This window comes from Cyprinodon tularosa, unplaced genomic scaffold, assembly GCF_016077235.1.
Source record: "Cyprinodon tularosa strain WSP-4 unplaced genomic scaffold, ASM1607723v1 ctg211, whole genome shotgun sequence".
Lineage (NCBI taxonomy): Eukaryota > Metazoa > Chordata > Actinopteri > Cyprinodontiformes > Cyprinodontidae > Cyprinodon > Cyprinodon tularosa.
This window is the reverse complement of record NW_024038781.1, coordinates 1,119,097-1,139,212: the sequence shown is the minus strand read 5'-3', so window position 1 is coordinate 1,139,212 and position 20,116 is coordinate 1,119,097. Positions and strand designations below refer to the sequence as shown.

The following is a 20,116-nucleotide window of genomic DNA, read 5'->3' as shown; positions in this document are numbered from 1 at the left end:
ATGCACTCGCTTGCTACAGCACCGCTGGGAGGGCTTGCTTTATATCATCGCTCCAGCCTATGCTATCAGTCTCTTTTTGCCCCGGCTTTCATTGCTCCATGGGAAAGCGTTTTACAGTGACAACAAGGCACCTTAATGAAGGCATAATGGGGAAGCCATTTTAGTATCACCTATTTCAGTTGTAAGATCTCAGAGGAGATCAGTCACTCAGCCCGGTAATATCATGAATGAATCATACAACTTTTTATGCATTGATACGGTGACTCGTCTAATGAAGTGAACTTCCTCCACTGGGAATCTTTCCCATAGATTTCAATTTACAAAACTGATCCTATTTGTTTACATCAAGCTGTCGTTAAGAGTAGAAACGGCTAACGAGAAATAACACATTCTCATCATAAATCTTTGTTTTATAAGGTTTGTGAGTTTAACGGAAACACGCCTACTTTACCAGGATATTCAAGTTGTAGGAAAGGCAAAAGGGGTTAGCTATCTCTTCGGTTGAGTGGACCGGCTAGATGTTGTAGGCGTTACAGGTTCCTTGTTTTAGGACAAAAAAAAGAAGCCATGCAGGAGAGGATACTGGAAAAGGATTTTTTTTTTCTTTCATATTCAATTAACTTTATTATGATCGAAAGCAAATAACTTCCAAAGTTCAGCAGTGATTTATGCACAAAGAGGAATTAATATAAGTTCAGTGCTTCTACAGTTTAAAGTCTTTTTTGACGAGCTGTCAGAGAAAGTGTTGTAATTAATAGCATTCTCACTGGCTGTATGGAGCCTTTAATGGTGGAGAGGAATACCCTTTTACAGTCGTTGCTGGACATCACTGTTCTGCTTGCTGAAAAAAGGTTTGTTATGCTTTCCCTGTGGTTAAAAGGAAGATATATTCAGCTTGTTGGCAACATTACCAAAATATTGCATTAGACCTCTAAATTCTCCTGTAAGACATGCACAAATAAATCTATGCAGGTTAAAATGTACTTATGACTTGTTAAATTTATTTGAATGATAAGATTTGATGTGCCTTTGGATAGATGGTTTGCTTTTAAGGTCAGGCTGGCGATTTAAGACATGGCAGCTGCATTAAAAAATGTAGATTAAAGAATTTTATGAGGGAAATTGCACTGGTCCTCCTTACAGAAAAAAAAATATCTAAAGTTTAGGTATAGTTTATAACTGATAATTATTTTCTCCTGCGGTACAATGCACTCACCTCTCACCCGGACGTGGACACTCTGGGATTCCATCTTGTTGGGCTGCACCATCACCTTGCAGTTGTACTCTCCTGCATCTGACTGCTGCACGTTGCTCAGCTTCAAAGTACCATTATTCTCAAAAGCTCGTTGTCGGTGGTTAAATGGGAGCAGGGCTGAGTTTTTGTACCACTTTATGGAGTAGTAAGGATAGCCAATCACGCGGCAGTGAACAAAGGCATCCCGCCCTACAATGGCTGTGATGTTTTTCATAGGGCGGATGGTGGCACGGCCTACAAATGGGAAAAGATGGAGAATTGGTTCTCGGTTCAAAAACCCTTAACAAGTATTATTATCACATTTAACTAGCTAAACAGATGCCTCTTCTTTCTCATTTTAGTTAATAAAATAAATACGCTGTGAAACATATTTCCCCTACTTATATTTTTGTAACTCCTATATTACTCAAATCATAAAAAGTCTAATATCAGACAAAAATAATCCAAGTAAAATACAAAATTCTGTTTTTTATTATAGAATTGAATTTATTATCAGTGTTCACCGGCCTCTAATGATAAATGTTACGCTTATGAATTAACCTTGATTATCCATATTTTTGTGGTTCTAATTCACTACCCACACCGTAACCTGATTACTCTGAGAACTTTTATGTACTCCTATATATTTGTAATTAACACAGACCAAGAATAATACAAATCACCACAAACTGCTGCATGTTTGGATTAATAGTTTAAAAGATAATATGTTTTTGAAGAATTATTTTATTCTTAGTTGACTCTTGTAATTATTAGAACTAATCTAACTGCATAATCTGATTGAATTGTGCCTTCAGATGCATGTGCTGTGAATTGGTGCTGAATAAATATACAGGATGGAAATTAATTTGATTTGAATTGTCTCACTGGGAATTTGTGAAAAAATTTGGAGCTGTTTAAAATTTTTGTCCTCAACTCCTGAAACCATCATTTTGTAGTTTTTGTTAACAAATTATAAATTCATGTTTAATGTAACAGAATCTTAACTGCTTTGGAGGTATTCCTCCTTTTTTTCATATCTTAACTGAGGATTTGAAACAAACATATGGGTTGGTATTTTCACATAGATCGTTCATTTTTTTCTCCTCCAACCTCAGCTCCTGCATCAGTCTGTTGTGGTGACAGTTTTTAGGCTTCTTGCTGGTGTGGCTTCTTGCTCTCGTTTTTCTTCTTTTAAAAACAGACGTCTTCAAGCTACTGATGGTGTTGATACTCCAGGCCCAGAACCAGTAATACAGCAGCACTAACATCCTGAACATCCTTTTTTGAACTAATACAGTAGCAGCTATTAAAAATGGCCCTTCCCAGCTGAATTGCAAAAAAATCCCCTCCAACTTCCAGCCACTGGCCTTCTCATGGGCGTGCAGTTTTTTACTCTGACTCCACCCTTTCACTGAATTACAGGGTCTGACCAGGAGATGATGCTTCTCTTTAGATTTTAATGTCCACAAATCATGACAGAAAAATGTTTAAGATGTTTAAAAAGAATTTGTAGGGGACTAGCCAAGGACATGGGCCCATCAAGGGAAGTGGGGAAATTTTGAATGGCTACTAACAAGGGGTGAATACGTCTTTATAGCTTGATGGAAGGTACATTACAATGTAACTGTATCTGACTTTCCGATGCTTTCAGCATGTCCCTAACTGATCCTTAATGGTCAAGCAGTATTTCAATAGATTCCTGTAAGTTGAACTGAATTCTTGACAACATTGGAGCAGATCGAGCTGAATCTCCTGATTTATCTTTATCCCTTTCATCTATGCCATAACTTAATCTTACAGTGCCACAAATTGGGCCAGAGAAATAGCAAAATTCCAAGAAATCAAATGAATCTAAAAAAAATTAGCAATTTCTGGCGATTCGTATTATTCAAAATCTATGGAAAAAAAAAAATATTAACTGAAACCTGGATGAAAATATCAGGTAGACTTGTTGATAATAAGACTGTAACTAAAAAAAAATCAAGTTCAGATTATTTAAAAAATCACTGATATCAGTCTTGAATGTGTTCAAAAGACCTTTCTAAAACTCTGGGACTCCCATGAATCACGGTGAGAGCAGTTTTCCTTAAACGGATAAAATATGGTTCAATGTTAAACCTTCCAGGAGTGGATAGACTACATAATTGAGTCCAAGACGGAGGTCTTCCACAAGGTCACCGATAAAATCTAAATCACAGGAGGTCTCACTAACAGAAAGAGACTGGAAAGAAAACGGCATCCACAGAAGAGCTCCAAGCCCACAGAAGAGCTCCAAGCCCACAGCAAACCAAAGAGCACACAAGACTTTTGGGAAATCTTCTTCAGACTGATGAGATAAAAGTGAAAAATATTGAAGGATGTGCATCCTGTTACATTTGGTGTAAAACTAACACAGCATTTAAGAAAATAAAACAGTCCAACATACTGTCTGTGGTTAATTAGCTGGATCATGACCTGAACGACTTACAGTAATTTATGGAGCAGGAATTCTATCTAATCCCATACCGTACAACATAATAAACCCGGTATGGTCTTACTTTGGCTCTCATGGAAGAAAACTCTCCATCCTGACCGAACTAAAACACATATCTAAACGGTTTATTAGGTTGATAATATATTAATATTAGTTTGATGATCAGAAACATTCAAATAAATAAAATAAATTCACCTGTAGGCAGGAAAATCTGTTTTTATGTCACTAAAATGTTGTTTAGTGCTTCAGTTAAACTAACTACTTGTGTAACTCCTGTTACACAAGCTCTAATTGCAGCTAAGTGTAAGGAGGTGAAATGACAAGCAGATTAAAGTGCGCTAACTATCTGCAGGAAATGTAACATTTAAATAACGCCACTGTAATACGCCCGGCTTCTAATAAAATGTGATGCATTCAGAGTCTCATCCTGTATCTATTAAAATGTAAACAGAGTAATCTCTTTAACATCTGTTAGCGAAAAGCTGGGCTGGCTGCTTGAGTAAATACATGCAGACGCAGACACACATGAATAGTCAGTCGCACTCACAACCCCACTGTGGATTAATGTATTCAGACAGAGGAAATATATTTCTCTTCTGGCTGTTTACAACCCACATTCAGATAGATTTTATGAGCAAAAACTCCAGATGATTACCTTAACTTATGAATACAGCTGCTGTATGATGATTCAAATAGACTATAATATTATACATTATTCAAGGCTGAAAGAAACAGAATGAGGCAAACTCAGCCAATTAAGAGTAGCCTTAAAGAAAATATCCACATGATAAGATTTACTAAAGTGAATAAAAGGACTGGGTAAAATGTAGATGTAAACAAACCTTCAGAGATGCACAGTAGAAATAATATAACATTAAAATCTTAAAAGCAATGAGCTGGAGCTCATATTTCAGTCCCAAACTACAGCATTCATTACTTCGCAGCAGGCACACACAACGAGACGCACAGTTTGTGTATTGTTGTTCTTGGAGGAGCTGATTTGACAAGCACCTCTTACGTTTATTCGAGCCTGGTGGTACACGACCCCGGCCGAGTTGCTGCACGTGCACCGATACAACCCGCCGTCCTGCACCTGGGTGTGGGTCACGTTGAGCTGGCTGATTACGTGGCCTTCATGGGTCTCATAATGGCCCAGGTTGTGGTGGCCATCTTTGATGACGGGGTCGTCGTCCAGCGACCAGCTGCACCTGGGAGGCGGCGTTCCCTTCACGTTGCAGACCAGGAACAGGGGCTCGTTGGGGTTCACCACCTTCTCACTGAAAGAGGACAAGATTTTTGGGGTCCCGTCTGTGTTGGGGGATGAGGCAGAGCAGAGTGGGGAATGAAGCACAAGATCAGTCAGTCAGAGCAGTTTGTTTGGTATCTCTTTTAACCTAACCTCAGATGGTACAAGATTGTGATGTTGTTGAACTGTATCTTAATCCTACTTTACTTTTCAACCATGTAGCTATAGAACGGTTAGCTGCATGCAAAAATGCTTGTAAAATGTAGACATTTCTTGATTTTTTAACAAAATAAAAAGACAAAAAATACCCAATCTTTTGAACTTTAGTTCGTTTTAAGGTAGTTATTTAAAAGAACTTTAAAAAATAATTTTTTTTAGCAAATTCCGTTTTGAAAAAAAGAGATGAATTTACTTAATATCACTACTAACTATCACTACTTTTATTTTTATTTTTTTTGAAAATGAAAGAAAATTTGGAAATGTAAAATAAAATCTCATCTATTGGTATGAAATGTTTTCTTGTGAATTAAAATGATTAATAGGTTTATAATAGGCTAAGTCACGAGAGTTTATTTAAATATTTTTTTCTTTCAGAAAAGGATAGACTCTTAAAACTATTATATTTTCTTTAGGAAGGACTGACATCAATAAACTCTAAAAACTGGAATTGTGCGTTCGATTTAAAAACAGATATTTAAAAAGGTTTTGGGTTTATTGAACCCGGTGATTATTTGGCTAAACATCAAATTCTGTCTAAAAAAGTTAGCCCTTTTCGAGATCCTGGCTTAATTCCAGCTAGATATTTGATAACTCTTCTTGGCAGAGCTTATTCTAACTGGTCTGTTTCCTAGCAAAGGATTGGATCGTTAAGCGCTGTCCATACCAAGCCTGAAGCCATTAAAAACGGAAACCTGCTGGAACATCAGAGCCACTTTCCAGAGAAGTGCTCCAAATCAACATGGACTGAGAAGCTGCCTTTTAAAAAAGAATTTCCAGCTATAAAATCAAAACTCTTACATTGGACGGGGAGTTGCAGCTGTCATGGAAAAGACCAAGTCTTCTTTGTAAAAGAAAAAATTTCGTATTTAAACATGATAAATATTATCCACAATAAGGGAAATATGTGAGTAGGCAGCTTTTTCTTAAGTTTTAGGACTTTAACTTGATCAGTTTACCAAATTTTGAAATCGATGTTACTGTAAGTGGAAATGCAGTTTTTTTCCAGCGTATGTGAAAGTAGCAGTGATTTATAAAAAATAATGATTAAAATACAAGTCTTAAAGTTCGTACTAAAAAATCACATATTTCATTTAGAGCTAATTGCAACTTTTTAGGGAAATTTGTCATTTTCATTTTTTATCGAACCCGTTTCTGATTTAGAGACAGGAAACAGTCTGAGTTTGAACCTCCAACCCTTACAGTCGCTCTAATAAGCAAATGCTCCGGCACTCCTTACTACAGGTAATTTAACCTTAGGCCAACCTTAAACCCAGATAAGAGTAAGGCTTTATTGTCATTGTACAGAACATGTTATTTTGATTGGCAGATACTATTTTGCATCAATTTATATTGTTAAAATAAAACATTTAAATAACATCAAGTATCTAACTGAAAAGCTACAAATTCCAACTTTTTCCACATTTCACAACAAAAGCATAGAAGTGGTTCAATTTTCACCTTTTGATATAATCAACAATTTAAAGGTACAATTACTGGAAACTCACTTGATAAAGTTATATATTTCAACTACTTTGGTTTTATGAACTTAAATCATTGTCCATATATTTAATACTTAGTTTTTCAGGTTTAGACAACACAAAAATGTTTTTAGCTCATAAATAAGAAGGTATCTCTTTTTATAGTGTGGTGCACTGAACAGACCCTATCTCAAATCTATTCACTACATTTTTAAACGAAATCCATAGAAGGAACAGCTTAGCGATGGATACAAAAAGCATGGAGTTTATCTTATATGAAGAATATTTACTAATTATGACTGGAGGAGAACGTATAGTCCACTAAAAAGTATGAGCACCTTTGCGTTTTTGCTATTCAAAGTCTATTTTTTCAGCTCATCTAAGAAATGTTATCGGATTAAGATAAAAAAAAAAAGTTTTTATATAGTTTTAAAATAATCATTTTATTTCAAATAGAAGAAAACATCTGAAATGAATCATTTAAATTGCCAAACTAATATGATTTTAATGTGAAGCATACAGTGAGTATATGTGGAGCTTTGAGCATATCTCTGTCAGAAGGCCTAAAACATCTTATAAGTGTGGCTCTAACTGTAAGATTAGTAGTCAGTGCACACACTGTCTCTTCCTCACTGTCTGAACACCTCAGTGAACAAAAAAAAGCACAACTTTTGTTGAATTAAAACTCCCCGGTTCTTTTTTCTATCGTGGGTACTGTTCCAGAAGCTTTCCTCTCAGACATGCAGTGTGGTTGGCTTTTGAAATATCTCTGCCTGCCTGCAGTTTCTCTCTGATAATCTAGGCTTGTTCCACGTGATTATAGATTATCAATATCTTCTTCCTACGCCTCCCCGACCACAGAAGACAGTTGCCTAAGCAACACTGCCAAGGTTGGACATAAGGGAGCGCGTTAATGTGCTTTTGTGTGCTCGTCTGTATGAAGTCTTGCTTGGTTTAGAGTCACTATTGCATAAACTCCATGTTAATATCCAACACTGATAATGCATAGAGCTGCTGCTAACACAGCTTCACACATTTTATTACTTATATATATATATATTACAGAGGTATTTTACCTTCGAGGATAACCTGCACAAAGTCTTGTGCAGACATCTTGCCCTTCCTGGCAAAGCACTGATAAGCTCCGCCATCACTTTTTGTCATTCCCTCAATGATTAGGTTCTCCCGGTTAAGCCCTGTGAAGCGAACATTGTTTCCAGGGTAGATGATCTCTCCGTTGCGATACCATGACAGCTCATATTCGTCGGAACCACTCACGCTACAAGAGAGAGACACCTTGCTACCCACACTGCCTTTCACCTTTCGAGGGCTGACCATTGCTTTCAAAGGCTCTGAAGGCACAGAAACAGGATTTGTGACTTAGAGAAGTTATAGATAGTGTTAGGGGGGAGCATTAAGGAAATTACTTACGTTTAACATACAGGCGTCCCATGACCTCTGCGTTGCCATAACTGTTCCATACTTCACATACATACGTCCCAGAGTCACTAGGCTGTGCATTCTCTATGAGCAACCCTGAGATGGTCTGGCGAAAGCGACTGTCTGGCTCCAGAGGGCTGTTGTCCTTCAGCCAGCGGTATTTGGGTGTAGGGAAGCCTGAGGCTTTACAGGGGAGCTCCACTCGATGATTAATCTTTACCTCTCTGTGGTCAAAGCCATCCAAAATGGCTGGCTCAGCATTGGTGGGGTCTGAAAAGTACAGAGAATTTGGGTTTAATTGGTGCTGAACATCTATAGTAAGGCCGGATATTAGGATATATTTCTAATAGTTGGAGTAAGTATTTAGTTCTGCAAACCAAGTATTTCATTTGAAAAAGTCAACATCATCTTTGGTGTCTAGCAAAAGCATTCACATTTTTTTAAATCTCCTTTATAAGAATCACTTATAGTTTGATAGGAAAATATTTGTTAAAATATTTGTGAAGTGGAAGGGAGATGCTACACCTTTTGACTATTTTTAAGTATCACTCTGAACAGTGTATCACAGACAGATGTATTTAGTTAACGTCACTCTGATACCAAGATATAATTTCAAACTGATTTTCACCAGAAGTTGCTTCATTACAGCCTGGCCACCCAGATTGAATTACACAGAGCGTTATTCTGGCCAGATCTGGCAGGACCAATCATAGCGCAGGAGGCGGGACTCTACGATGTGAGACTCTCAGCGGCAGAATTACCCATAATGCAGCAGTTTTTCTGCTAGCATAACAACAAGCTGGAGACCGCAACAGAGCAAGAACGCGAGAAAAACTAAGAATGTAAGGAAGAGCACATCTTATATTCTTTTTAGGCAAAATCTACAGAAACTGTTCACTAGAGAGTTTCTTCATCTTTCATTGATAACAAAATAAAAAAAACAGAGTGCGTCGCTTTCAGTTTTTGCGTCACATCAGTAGTTTTCTAATTTTTTAAAATTTTCTTTTCCTTTTTTAGTCCCGCCTTTTGTTCAGCTCTGTACCAGACTGATCTGCCGTTTATATGTCGGATCAGTCGGGCTGACCAGGGTAGCTTCATCTATAACTCTATCCAACTAGATATAATTTATCCTTAGCATAAATGAAGTCGTTCTGTAAAGGCCACAGAGGCTAGTCAGCAAATATTAGCAAACAAAAAGCAGAATAAAGAGCAGTTAACACAAAGGAGGGCCAAAGAAGGTCTATCCAAAAAGTGAACATTGTCAAACTTTAAGATTAGTGTTCACAGATTATTTTTTTCTCTCAAAACGTACATGATTTATTATGTCAAGTGGGCTAAAACCTATCAGTTTCTTGATGCAAAACAGTTGGTTTAATCAGTTTTTAACTAAAAGGGGTGAACATATCACACATTTTAGAATTTCATGAAAAATACATAATCTATTTTTTCTGATGGTCTATTTAATATAAACAGTGGTGTCAAAATTACACACATTTGTTACTTAAGTAGAAGTATAGATACTGCAGTTTAAAAACACTGGTAAAAGTTGAAGTGTCAACTTGACCTCTTTACTCAAGTAAAAGTGAAAAAGTGTGTGCTTCAAAAACTACTTAAAGTACAAAAGTATAAAGTAACCTTTAAAAGATAACAACCAGATGCAACTACGGTATATGAATTGAAAGCTCAATTTTTCGACTATTTTGAAAAATTCATTGAGATAGGGCCAAGGATGAGGGAGGTCTTGCTGGTCTCCGTCTCCATCCCGATACGCTCTCGCCTGTGTCCCAGCTTTCAGACATTTCAACATCTTTTTTTGAATCCGACATTGTAGCATGGCATAGACAATTCAGGTTTGCAGCTTGAAGAACACCTGCTTGCTTCTGATGATTTACTTTGGCGTCTGCAAAAATTTGACGAATAGCTAACCAATGAGTGTTTGCGTTATATGACTCATCCAATTACACTAGGTTTCACTAGATGTGGATGGCGCCAATTATCTGCATTGGATGGCACACATGACTGAAATAAATATTTATAAACATAAAACCAAAGCCAAGACTGACGAGTAACGTTTGTTTTAAAAATGTAAGGAATAGAAAGCACAGATACTTGTGTGAAAATGTAATGAGTAGAAGTCAGAAGTAGTACTGTACTTAAGTACTTGACACTTCTAAATATAAAACACCCAAATGTGATGTGAATAAATGAAGAGTTGAAGTGGTGTGAAGACTTTTGTAAGGCATATTATGTCTGTGATAAAATCATTTTTAATCTGATTCCAATGTAAAACCAGCATACTGACCTGACACAATGAGACGCGCGCTGTTACTCTGGCGGGTCTCACCCGTGTAGCGATGGCGTGTTGTGCAGCGGTAGTTATTTAGGCCATCCTCAGGCAGGACGTCCACAATGTACAAGGCTCCCGTAGATGTGATGAGATATCTTTGTCCTGGAGCAGACAGAAGAACAAGGGGAGAGAGATGAAGGGCACCAGATGGAGGACTGTCACACAGATTACTTTCTCCATGGGATAACAGTTAAGAATAAATCTTGGAGAAAACAAGACATTTAGGGGGGCTTCTCTGATGACAAACGGTGCTTGTTAGCTGCATATTTGTACCAGTAATGTTAGCTGTGCCAAAATATAAAATTCAATCTTGCTTCATAGCCAAACAGCAGAGTCAGAGTAATGAATTCAGATCAGCATATCTCACACATCTCTGATCTTTAACTGCTTCCGTTGTCTTTGTGTTCCTGCTTGCACTGTAACCTCACCGGTGTCACTGTTTGATATAAAAAGCCAATTCTTCTTTCGCTGTCGTTGCCTGTTCCTTAAGTGCAGTGACATTATGTTAATTCAACAGATCAAACGAGGCTGAGTGGGGTTGTCAACATCCATTGGGTAATAAACCTTCTTCTGCAGCATCAAATGGATCCTCACGTGCCCATGGGAGCAGACTGATGTCAGACCTGATTGAAGAAGCAATTTAAAGGAGACTTTCAGACTGTGAGAAGGATGGTATTCTAAGACGGAGACTGCGAAGAAGACCTTCTAGGCCAGAGGACGACCTGTTTAAGAAACTTTGATGATTTAAGTAGCAAGGTACAAATTAGTGCGAGGCACCTTGTTTTCTAATGTTCTCACAGCTGTTTTTCTAAAACACAGTCACTGAAATTTAAGCCAAACTCTAAACTTTGCAACTTTTTTAATCCTTTAAATTTGTCACCGAATAGTTTAAAGTCATTAAATTCATTTTCTATGATCCAACCAAAGCCTACTGTAAGTCACAGTGCTTATGTGTTCCCAGTAAACATTAAACATTCACCGACAGGAAGTTATTCAAATTTATTAAGGCTTGATAAACTCACACAATCTGTCATACTTAAGGAAAATCTACTTGGATCAAAGGTATAAATAATTATAAACCTCATCTGCCTATTTCTTACCTTTGCATTATTAACTGTCCCCCTCCGCTGCTATTCTTGTGCACAGTCTAATGACATCTGGATTGACTACTGCATTTTCCCTCCTATTGGTCTCCCCAGTATATCCCTTCTCAAGCTTCAGAGATTCCAAAGCCCGGCCGCTCCTGTCATCAAGCAAACTCCTTTTTACAATCACATGTCATCTTTAAAATTCCTGCTCCTGTGTATTTATCTGACCTTTTACAGTTCTCCATCCCCAGCACCTCCTTTACAGTAGATCACCCTCCTCACTCCTCTCCCCTCCATCTGCTCATCTTACCACCCTGGAGTACAGGGCCCTGCATCTACCATCTGACCTACATAACGTCACTTTTCTCTCACCGTCAAAACCATTAAGAAAACATGTCTTTAGATTACCGCATCTCTCTTAGCCTGTATACTTTTCACTTATTTGAATTATTTTGGTACTTTCTGGAATGTTTGATATTATTGAACATTGCCATCCATTTTTTTTGGACATGCTTTATTCCGGCTGGGGTCGTGAGGGGTGCAGGTGCCTATCTCCAGCTGTCTACAGGCAGGAGGCAGGGTAAACCATCTGGACAGGTCTCCAGTCCATCGCAGGGCAACACAGAGACAAACAACCATTCAGAATTTAGAGAAGCCAATTAACCTAACAATCATGCTTTTGGACTGTGGGAGGAAGCCGGAGTACCCGGAGAGAACCCATGCATGCTCAGGGAGAACATGCAAACTCCATGCCGAAAGAAGCAGGGAATCAAACCCATAACCATCTTTCTGCAAGGCAGCAGTGCTACCCACTGCTCCACTGAGCAGCCCTTGCTTTAAACCGTATTGCATCCTCAAGTGTCCTAAAAGGGGATTTTGAATAAAATGTGTTATTATTACTAATAAAGTGGTTCAATAGGAAGTCTTCAGCCAGTTATATGCAATTAAAAGGAATTATGTTGATTTAGGAGCATTTTCATGACAGTTTACTCTCATCCAGACATTTTGAAAAAGTGTTAACCAAGACATCAGCCCTTTTATACGAATAAATGGTTTTAAATGTTTTAAATGTTTAAAAGTAAAAATAAAGGTAGGTTTTAAATAATGTTACAAATACAGTAGGTGGTGGGGACAAATTATCCCTGAGCTGTTTATAAAGGCTGATTTAAAAAACAGAAATACTGCACAGTTTCTGTCTTGGTAAGTTAAATAACATGCTGCTGTTATTTTTGCACATCTCTGGGGTTGCTGCAATTTTTTTCCACATTTCCAATACTGTAAAAATGTCCACAGCTGTATATTGATTATTTATTCTCCAGATGCACAGTATTTATATTATAAAAACAGTATATTATTTTTAATTTTCTTAACTTTGCCACTTATTCTGATATTTTTATACACTTCTTAAGGTCCACATTTGTGTGACTACTCTTGCTATAATCTTTTTGCTGCTGTAACGTCACAATTTCCCCATTGTGGGACAATAAAGGGATTCTCTATTCTATTCTATTCTACTCTATTCTAACATTAAGGCATTCATTAAAAGATGAATCTGAGTAGGTTTTATAACAACGTCATATTTAATGTATGAACATTATTAGGTAAAAAGAAAAAAAAAAAGTTTAACCTCTAATTGTAACATAATAAAATTGTGCATTGATAAAATCTTTTAAAGAAATATCTTTTTAAAAAATTGAACAACAGATTAATATTATTATCACGTACTGGTAAAGTTTACTCTGACTGCTGAAGGGTTTGTTTAGATTGGAAAGAAGGGAAGTATACTGTAGATCCATGCCTGTGGATTTTTTTTTTTTTTATAAAACTAAACATGCATCTCGTAGTTCTTCATAAATCTCATTTGTTATCACTATGGATCTTCAGATAATGTTAACAAATATAACAGTGAGTGGTCTGTTTTATTTATACTGAGTGCACCTCGGTTAAATAACAAGAAAATTAAAAGTTAGACAGTATGAAATCATGTGAATCAAAATCAATTAAATTTTAAAACAAGAAACCCCCCTAAAAATTAAAAATTAACATTTATTTTTCCAATCTTTTTAAGAACGTAGAGTAAAGCAAAGTGTATTTTTCAAAGAGACGAGAAGCAAGTGGATGGTAATCTTGTCTCTGTGTGGGTGACCAGATTGCATACGGCCTCATTTAGGCCTTGTAACATCATCCCCTATAGATCAGACAAAACAACCATATGTCAGGCTATAATTATGATTTTTCTTGATGTTTCACGCTTCAATGAGAGGCCAATGTACTCAACTGCATTAAAACATTAAAATATGACACAGTCCTGACCAAACTGTTCAAAATGAATTGGGAAAATAATTGCTCCAGATAGGAAATCTTTTCTAGACGTTTCTAGATTTATGTCTTAAATTTACATCAAACAGTGCAGTTTTGATATTTAGCTGAAGACCACGATGTATAAAAGAAACAAAACATGCTTAATATGCTTGGATTTTATGTGCATTATTTGATATTTATACAGGCAAAATAAAATCAACCTTGTGGGGCTCAACAAACTGGGGTTTGGGTGGGTGGATTGGGGGGGGGGTGCACAGAGGAGAGGGAAGCGAAACCAAAACTGCTCAGCTATTGTAAGCACTGACCTAGATAGAACCGACAAAGGATTCCAGGGATATGATGTCCTAAAGGGGTTTCACGGGTTTTACATACAGGGCTGTTAGACGGGCAACCAGCGAGCGGAATCTATGAAGAGAGGAAGGGAGGGTGTGACGGCGTGTGTGTATCCGTGTGCCCAGCAGCCATGTATGCATAGCAGAAAGCAAGAGTTGTTTTCACTGCTCAGGAAGGCCTGTCTTCTATCTTTATTCCCATTTTTTATATTTTCACCTCTTCCTTCATGTCCGTTCTGAAAGGAGTCGTTATGATTGTAAATCTTTGTTAAGGGTTCCAAAAGGAGAGGATAGTAACTTAACCCAACAATAAATAACTTCACATCTAAAAAGGCTGAAAGCCCTGAAAATATTTGTCATGACGGAGAAGCAAAACCAAAATCTATCCCCATCCATGCCTTTCTTCTATTTCTCCCTTCTGGCTTCTCCATTTTGATTCAGTACTGGCCCTCTGAAATCTCACCGTGGAATCCATCTTGAGCGAGACAAAATGGTATTTCACTCCAGCCGCTGTGAGCTGCAGCAATTTTCTCCTCAAGCACCCCTATGCTCCTGCATTACCTTTTAAGACATCAGGGTTCAGCTATTGTGTTATGACAAAATAAAGTGAAAGCAGAAGGGACAGTACAGCAGGGAAGAGATTCAAAATGTGAGCTATTGTATTTTTCCTTAATTTTTCTTTGTTCTTTCACCTGCTTATAGCATCGTCTTTTAGGAGGATTTTTTTTGTGTGCGTATAGGAGTAGGATTGGGGAAACAAAATCATATTAAACACTTGAATGTAAGAATTTTAAGATGGACTGTAGTGCAGTGTGGTGAATCGACTTCTTTGGATTAACTAAGAAGCTAATAGAAGTCTAAGTTCCCAGATGCATTAAAAATCCTCTTATACTGTAAGATTTTTCTATGCTATTGTCAGACAGTGGAGTCCCTCACTCTTTTCATTCACAGCCGTGCCGCTGCAAAGTGAAAAAGTGCTCCACTCCGCCAGACACACTTTATCTAATCATCTATACTTTGCCAAACACAGGATCTAATACAAACAGCAGGCTCTTCTTCTCAGCAGGCTAAATAAGCCTGGACATACAGATGAACTGATGTCACACTGCCAACGTGCGCTCTGAGGTCTCTGTGATTCAAATGAATGTCAAGCTGGTTTGATCTCAGCTGACAATTTTAGGACTAAATTAGACAAACTACCAAGATTTATTCCCTAATTGGCTATGCTGCTTGCATCTGTCACCCTGCATGACCGGAGATGATTCAATCAAACTTGCCAAAACGCTCTGATTTTTTTTTTTTGTTTGTTTATCCTGGCTTTAAAAGAACAGTGTGTTGGGATGTTAAAAATATATATATATACAAAAATATTTATTTACTTAAATAAATATATAAGTGATCAAATCTTTTTATGCTACGCAGCAAAACCATTCCACCACCTTCAATATTTCACATTTTGTCACATTTCAGCCACAGGCTTCAGCTTAATATATTACAGATACATGTGATAGGCTATCAAAGTATTTTATACTTATAAAATTGTGTTTTATGTTTTAAAGTAAAAAGAGCATGTCGTACATTTATATTCAACTCCATAAATATTATTTGTATAATCCCGGCCTACAGAAATTAGAGCTGCAATATTTATCAGCATCTTTCTAGTTCCAGTGGATCACTGTAAGCTAAACTTTTACAAAGCAATTTTGCAAAATAGTATAAATTTTGTCACATTCGATACAAAATTAGTGAAAAGGTGTCTACAAAGTTTATCAGGGAAAAGAAAGGCCTCAGAAGGGGCAGATATATCCCAGAATGCTTTGCAAGGAGAGCTCTCCTCGCAAAGCACTATGGGATTTGCTGTCACAGAAGCCTGCTGTCACCATAGGCTGTCCCTACCCGAGAGTGGCGACTAATAAAAAAAGATGGCGCAGGCCCCTCACAGTGGAGGAGGAGTTACATGACCAACTGAGCAAAAAGCAGTGATCATGTGTCCAAACGGTAAGTTAACTGAGTTTGCTATGAAGTCCATAACATAGTTCCCACTGTATGTGGACTTTGTAAGCTTATATGAGCTATATATAAGAAAGCACATTTTAAACAGGACGTGCACGAGGAGAAATGGGCTCGTGCATGCTCTTGAACGCCCTTTTTTTTTTAAGTGGAGAGGGCGGGTCTTATAAAAAATCCTCCACAATACCTTTAAGTCTGGACTTGGGTCCTGTATTAGCACCTTATGGGTAGATGTAAAGCAGTCAGTGGCTCTAGGTGTGTGTTTAGGGTCTTTTTCTCACTGAAAAATTAATCTCAGCAGCAGTTTTACAGCTTTTAATGTCGTTTAGGTCCAGCCATCTTTCCATATTCTGACCAGCTTTCCTGTTCTGTCCCGCTACCATGATGTTGACGCCAACATGCTTCACCAATGAGATTTTGTTCAACCTGATATACAGTGTTAAATTTTGCCACCTTTGGTATTTTAGATATAAAAACAAAAAGCTTGATTTTGCTTTTATCTAGCTTGTGGCAGACTTTAAACTGGAATTCCTTTGATTGCAGGAACAACAGTTGACTATTTATCCTTCAATAACTGAGCTGCGGACCCCTGCAACTCCTCCAGAGTTACTATGGGCCTGGATAATGCTTTTTTTGCCTGTTTGTTGGTTAAACTAGATGACCATGTACTGGTAGGTATTATAACTAAACTGTGTTTAAACTCTGTAACTTAATGTATATACAGACATACCTTAATTGAGATTTAATAAAGGGGTATATAATTTATTCATGAAGTTCCATTTGAAGTTGATTACACTGTATTTCATCTGTTATTATCTTAAAGGGGAGTTTACGGGGACAGTTTATAGATTTTTATTTCATAAAAAAAGGAAAAAAATGTGCATTATTCAAACTTTGTCTTGTTATTTACAAAAAAAATCTATGTTAAAGACAGTGGGATCTTAAGTTATAATGTGACATCTTTCAAAGGATTTTTACATAAATACAAATATGATTATTAAAATTATAAAAACAAGACTATAGGTTTGCTTTGTCTTACTGGTCTAAAAGGTTTAAGAAGAGCTATTCAGGTTTTCATCACCGTAAAGGTTGACTTGGTGAGTTATTGCTGTTGTTTAAAGAGAGAGGCAGTTTCTCCGTACACTGTGTATACGACACGGTGAGGAGGGCCCCGGCTCTAGTCGGGTCAGCAAAGCTACAGAGATGATGAATGGGCTCATGAGTGTACTAGGTCTGTGCAGCTCCTGCTTTGGCCCACTTCAACTTTTCAGTATGCCTTTGGACAAAACAATTATTAACAAATATCTGTCAGTGGCTCTTATAAAGCATTGAATATGGTGAATGCATCCACCTTTTTTCAGTCTCTGATGTTCCTCATCCCTATCAAATACAGCATAGGGGGATACATTGCTTCTAAGGGAACAGTTCTTTAACTTCTGCCTGCTGTGGGCTGCATTGGGAAACACTTGGGGGGGCAATTCATACCACAGCTTCAATCTGCACTGATTGAGTTTAGACCCTTGAACTAAACTCTCCCCCTTATGCTTAGCTCACACCAGACGCGCTTTGGGCAGCAACAATTTTGATGCCTGTCCGCACTAAGGTCAGATGCGTGTCAAGAGCATCAAGGAAAATATTTTACTTTCAAAATTATTATTATCCACTTTCAAATACCTTTTTGTCTTGAATCTAATAAAAAGACAAAATTGACTCAATAGTAATGTATTGAACTAATGAGTCTGCCCTTCCACGTCTAAATGATATATATATAAATATATATATATATATATATATATATATATATATATATATATATATATATATATATATATATATATAAAGCAGCACATTTAGTGTAAAAAAAACTTCTTTTAATGCATGCTTTTCTTTCACAGACGTTTTAGCACCCAGGCCGAGTAAGTTTGGCAAAACTAAGCCACCTGATGCAATACAATCTGGTCAAAAAAAGATGCTTAATAATAAAAAATAACTAAAAAAAGTTTGAAGACATTATATTTTGTTTGTGTGGATTACCTATCTATATGGAAATAATGATATTGAAGCCCCATCTTTGATCGAACGCTGCATGTAGAGTATGTTAACCGTAAGCTTCAGATTATTGCTTCCTTTTTGAAATGCTTTATTTCAGTGACTGGATTATATTTCCTCCTACAGACCAGGTAACATATGCCACAGCATTTTGGTAAGTTGGGGTAGAGAAAAAAGCATGTCATTAAATAGTAATGGTTTTAAACGGTCAAGTACAAAAGTTGATTTAGAAATACTCTATGTTAATACGTATAAAGAATAAATGTGTACCTAGCTGTTCTATTGTGGGTTCCATTCATACAACAAATTTGCAAGGGTGTTCTTTGGTCGTGAGTGGTTAGTGCACACAACCCATGTATGAAGGCCTTAGTCCTCGATGCGGGCAACCTGAGTTCGAATCTGACCTGTGGTCTTTTCCTGCATGTCTGTCGCCCTCTCTCATACCCCCTTTCCTGTCAGCCTACTGTCCATAAAAGCAAGCCACAAATGCCGTTAAAACTCACAAAAACAAACAAAAAATAATAACAATTTGCCATACTTGCTGTATGCGAACACTCCAGATGTCCAGAGTCTCTTAAAATCTGGCCATAGTGACCAGCATTGCATTTTCCCCTCTCAGGTGTTTTTTTATGTGCTTTTTTTTTATCTGGCAATACAATATGTAACTATTGTATTACTAAAGTTAAGTTATATTTGAATCAATCAGCTGCTCCTCACATCTTCTCAAAGGTTTTCAAAGTTTTTTTTTTCTTTTGCAACAACACCTCCTCACTTGCTGTATATTGTCATACAGTTCTTTTTTATGACTTGGTTTTTCCTAAAGGCTGGCCAACTTTTGCAGGGTTTACTCTGCTTCCACAAAATTACCTCTGGAGTTAGGCATTGCACCTCCTCCGTAGTGACCCTTCAAGGTTAAGTGTGCATGAGCAATCACTGCAAAGATGTCCGGTTTTCCCTAAAATAAATGCATTTTTTCTTTGCTTTGCTAATGGAATAATTACATAAAAACTGCAGTCTCTTATTTCAAGTGCATATCTAATTATCTTATTTTAAGGGTAAAAATGCTTGTTCCGTTGGCAGATCATCTTATTTTGCAACTTAAAGGTAAATAAACTTATTTTAAGACAGTTTTGCTCATTTTCAGAACATTTTTGCAGTGATGAAGCACTAGAGACAGACTGCTTCTTGAACAGGTCATCAGTCCATCAAATGGACATACTCACCCCCTCTTTCCTAAGGGAAATATAAAGCAACCAATTAAACCAGCACTTTTTGTCTATTACATGTTTTTGTGCAACCAAGGCTCTGTTTATTGTGATAAGACATCAAAGAGAGGCTTTTGGTGATTTTGAACACTGCCATCCGTAGACGCCAGGAGAAACTAATCCTTCTCAAAATGGATGCCAAGTATTGCTTTTCATAAGTGTCGACAAAAAACTTAAACAAGCATGATTGATACTTTGAACAAACGACAAATAAGTTATTTAAAATTTAAATTAGTGCGCGAAAATCTTCAGCACCTGTAAAAGTAATCTAAAAATGACTTTTTATCAATGCACCTGCTCTTTGAATAGATGCTCAAAATACAAGTAAATGACAGAGCTGCCATTGAAGCCTGAATAAAAAAGGCATCCTTGATTCGGTGAAAGTTTTGGCATCGGAGCTAGAATGCAAAGAGACTCTCTGTCATCCTCAAAACAACTCTGTGTTCCTGTTTGGCTCATTTTACTTCCTTCTCCTGTGCTCCACTTCTCTCTCTCTTTCTCCCCCTCCCCTCTCTCTGTGTGCTGAATGCTAAAACAGTGGTTGGCTGTATAAGAACACTGCATTGAAAACCTGCAGTCTCAGAAAGTCCTGTGTGGAAAAAAATCACATTGT

The 20,116-nt window shown here is 37.2% G+C and overlaps 1 protein-coding gene across 5 annotated transcripts in view; it reads right to left on the bottom strand.

The window, feature by feature from the left end:
* Positions 1-20,116, bottom strand: part of dscamb (Down syndrome cell adhesion molecule b) — a 185,949-nt gene that overhangs the window by 71,353 nt on the left and 94,480 nt on the right. For all 5 annotated transcript variants that reach the window (XM_038285537.1, XM_038285541.1, XM_038285538.1 and 2 more), the window contains exons 4-8: positions 10,393-10,539; positions 8,082-8,360; positions 7,727-8,002; positions 4,719-5,015; positions 1,217-1,489 (exon numbers count right to left, since the gene is read on the bottom strand). In XM_038285537.1, the coding sequence (XP_038141465.1) occupies positions 1,217-1,489; positions 4,719-5,015; positions 7,727-8,002; positions 8,082-8,360; positions 10,393-10,539 (1,272 nt within the window). The remainder of the gene's footprint in view (positions 1-1,216; positions 1,490-4,718; positions 5,016-7,726; positions 8,003-8,081; positions 8,361-10,392; positions 10,540-20,116) is intronic.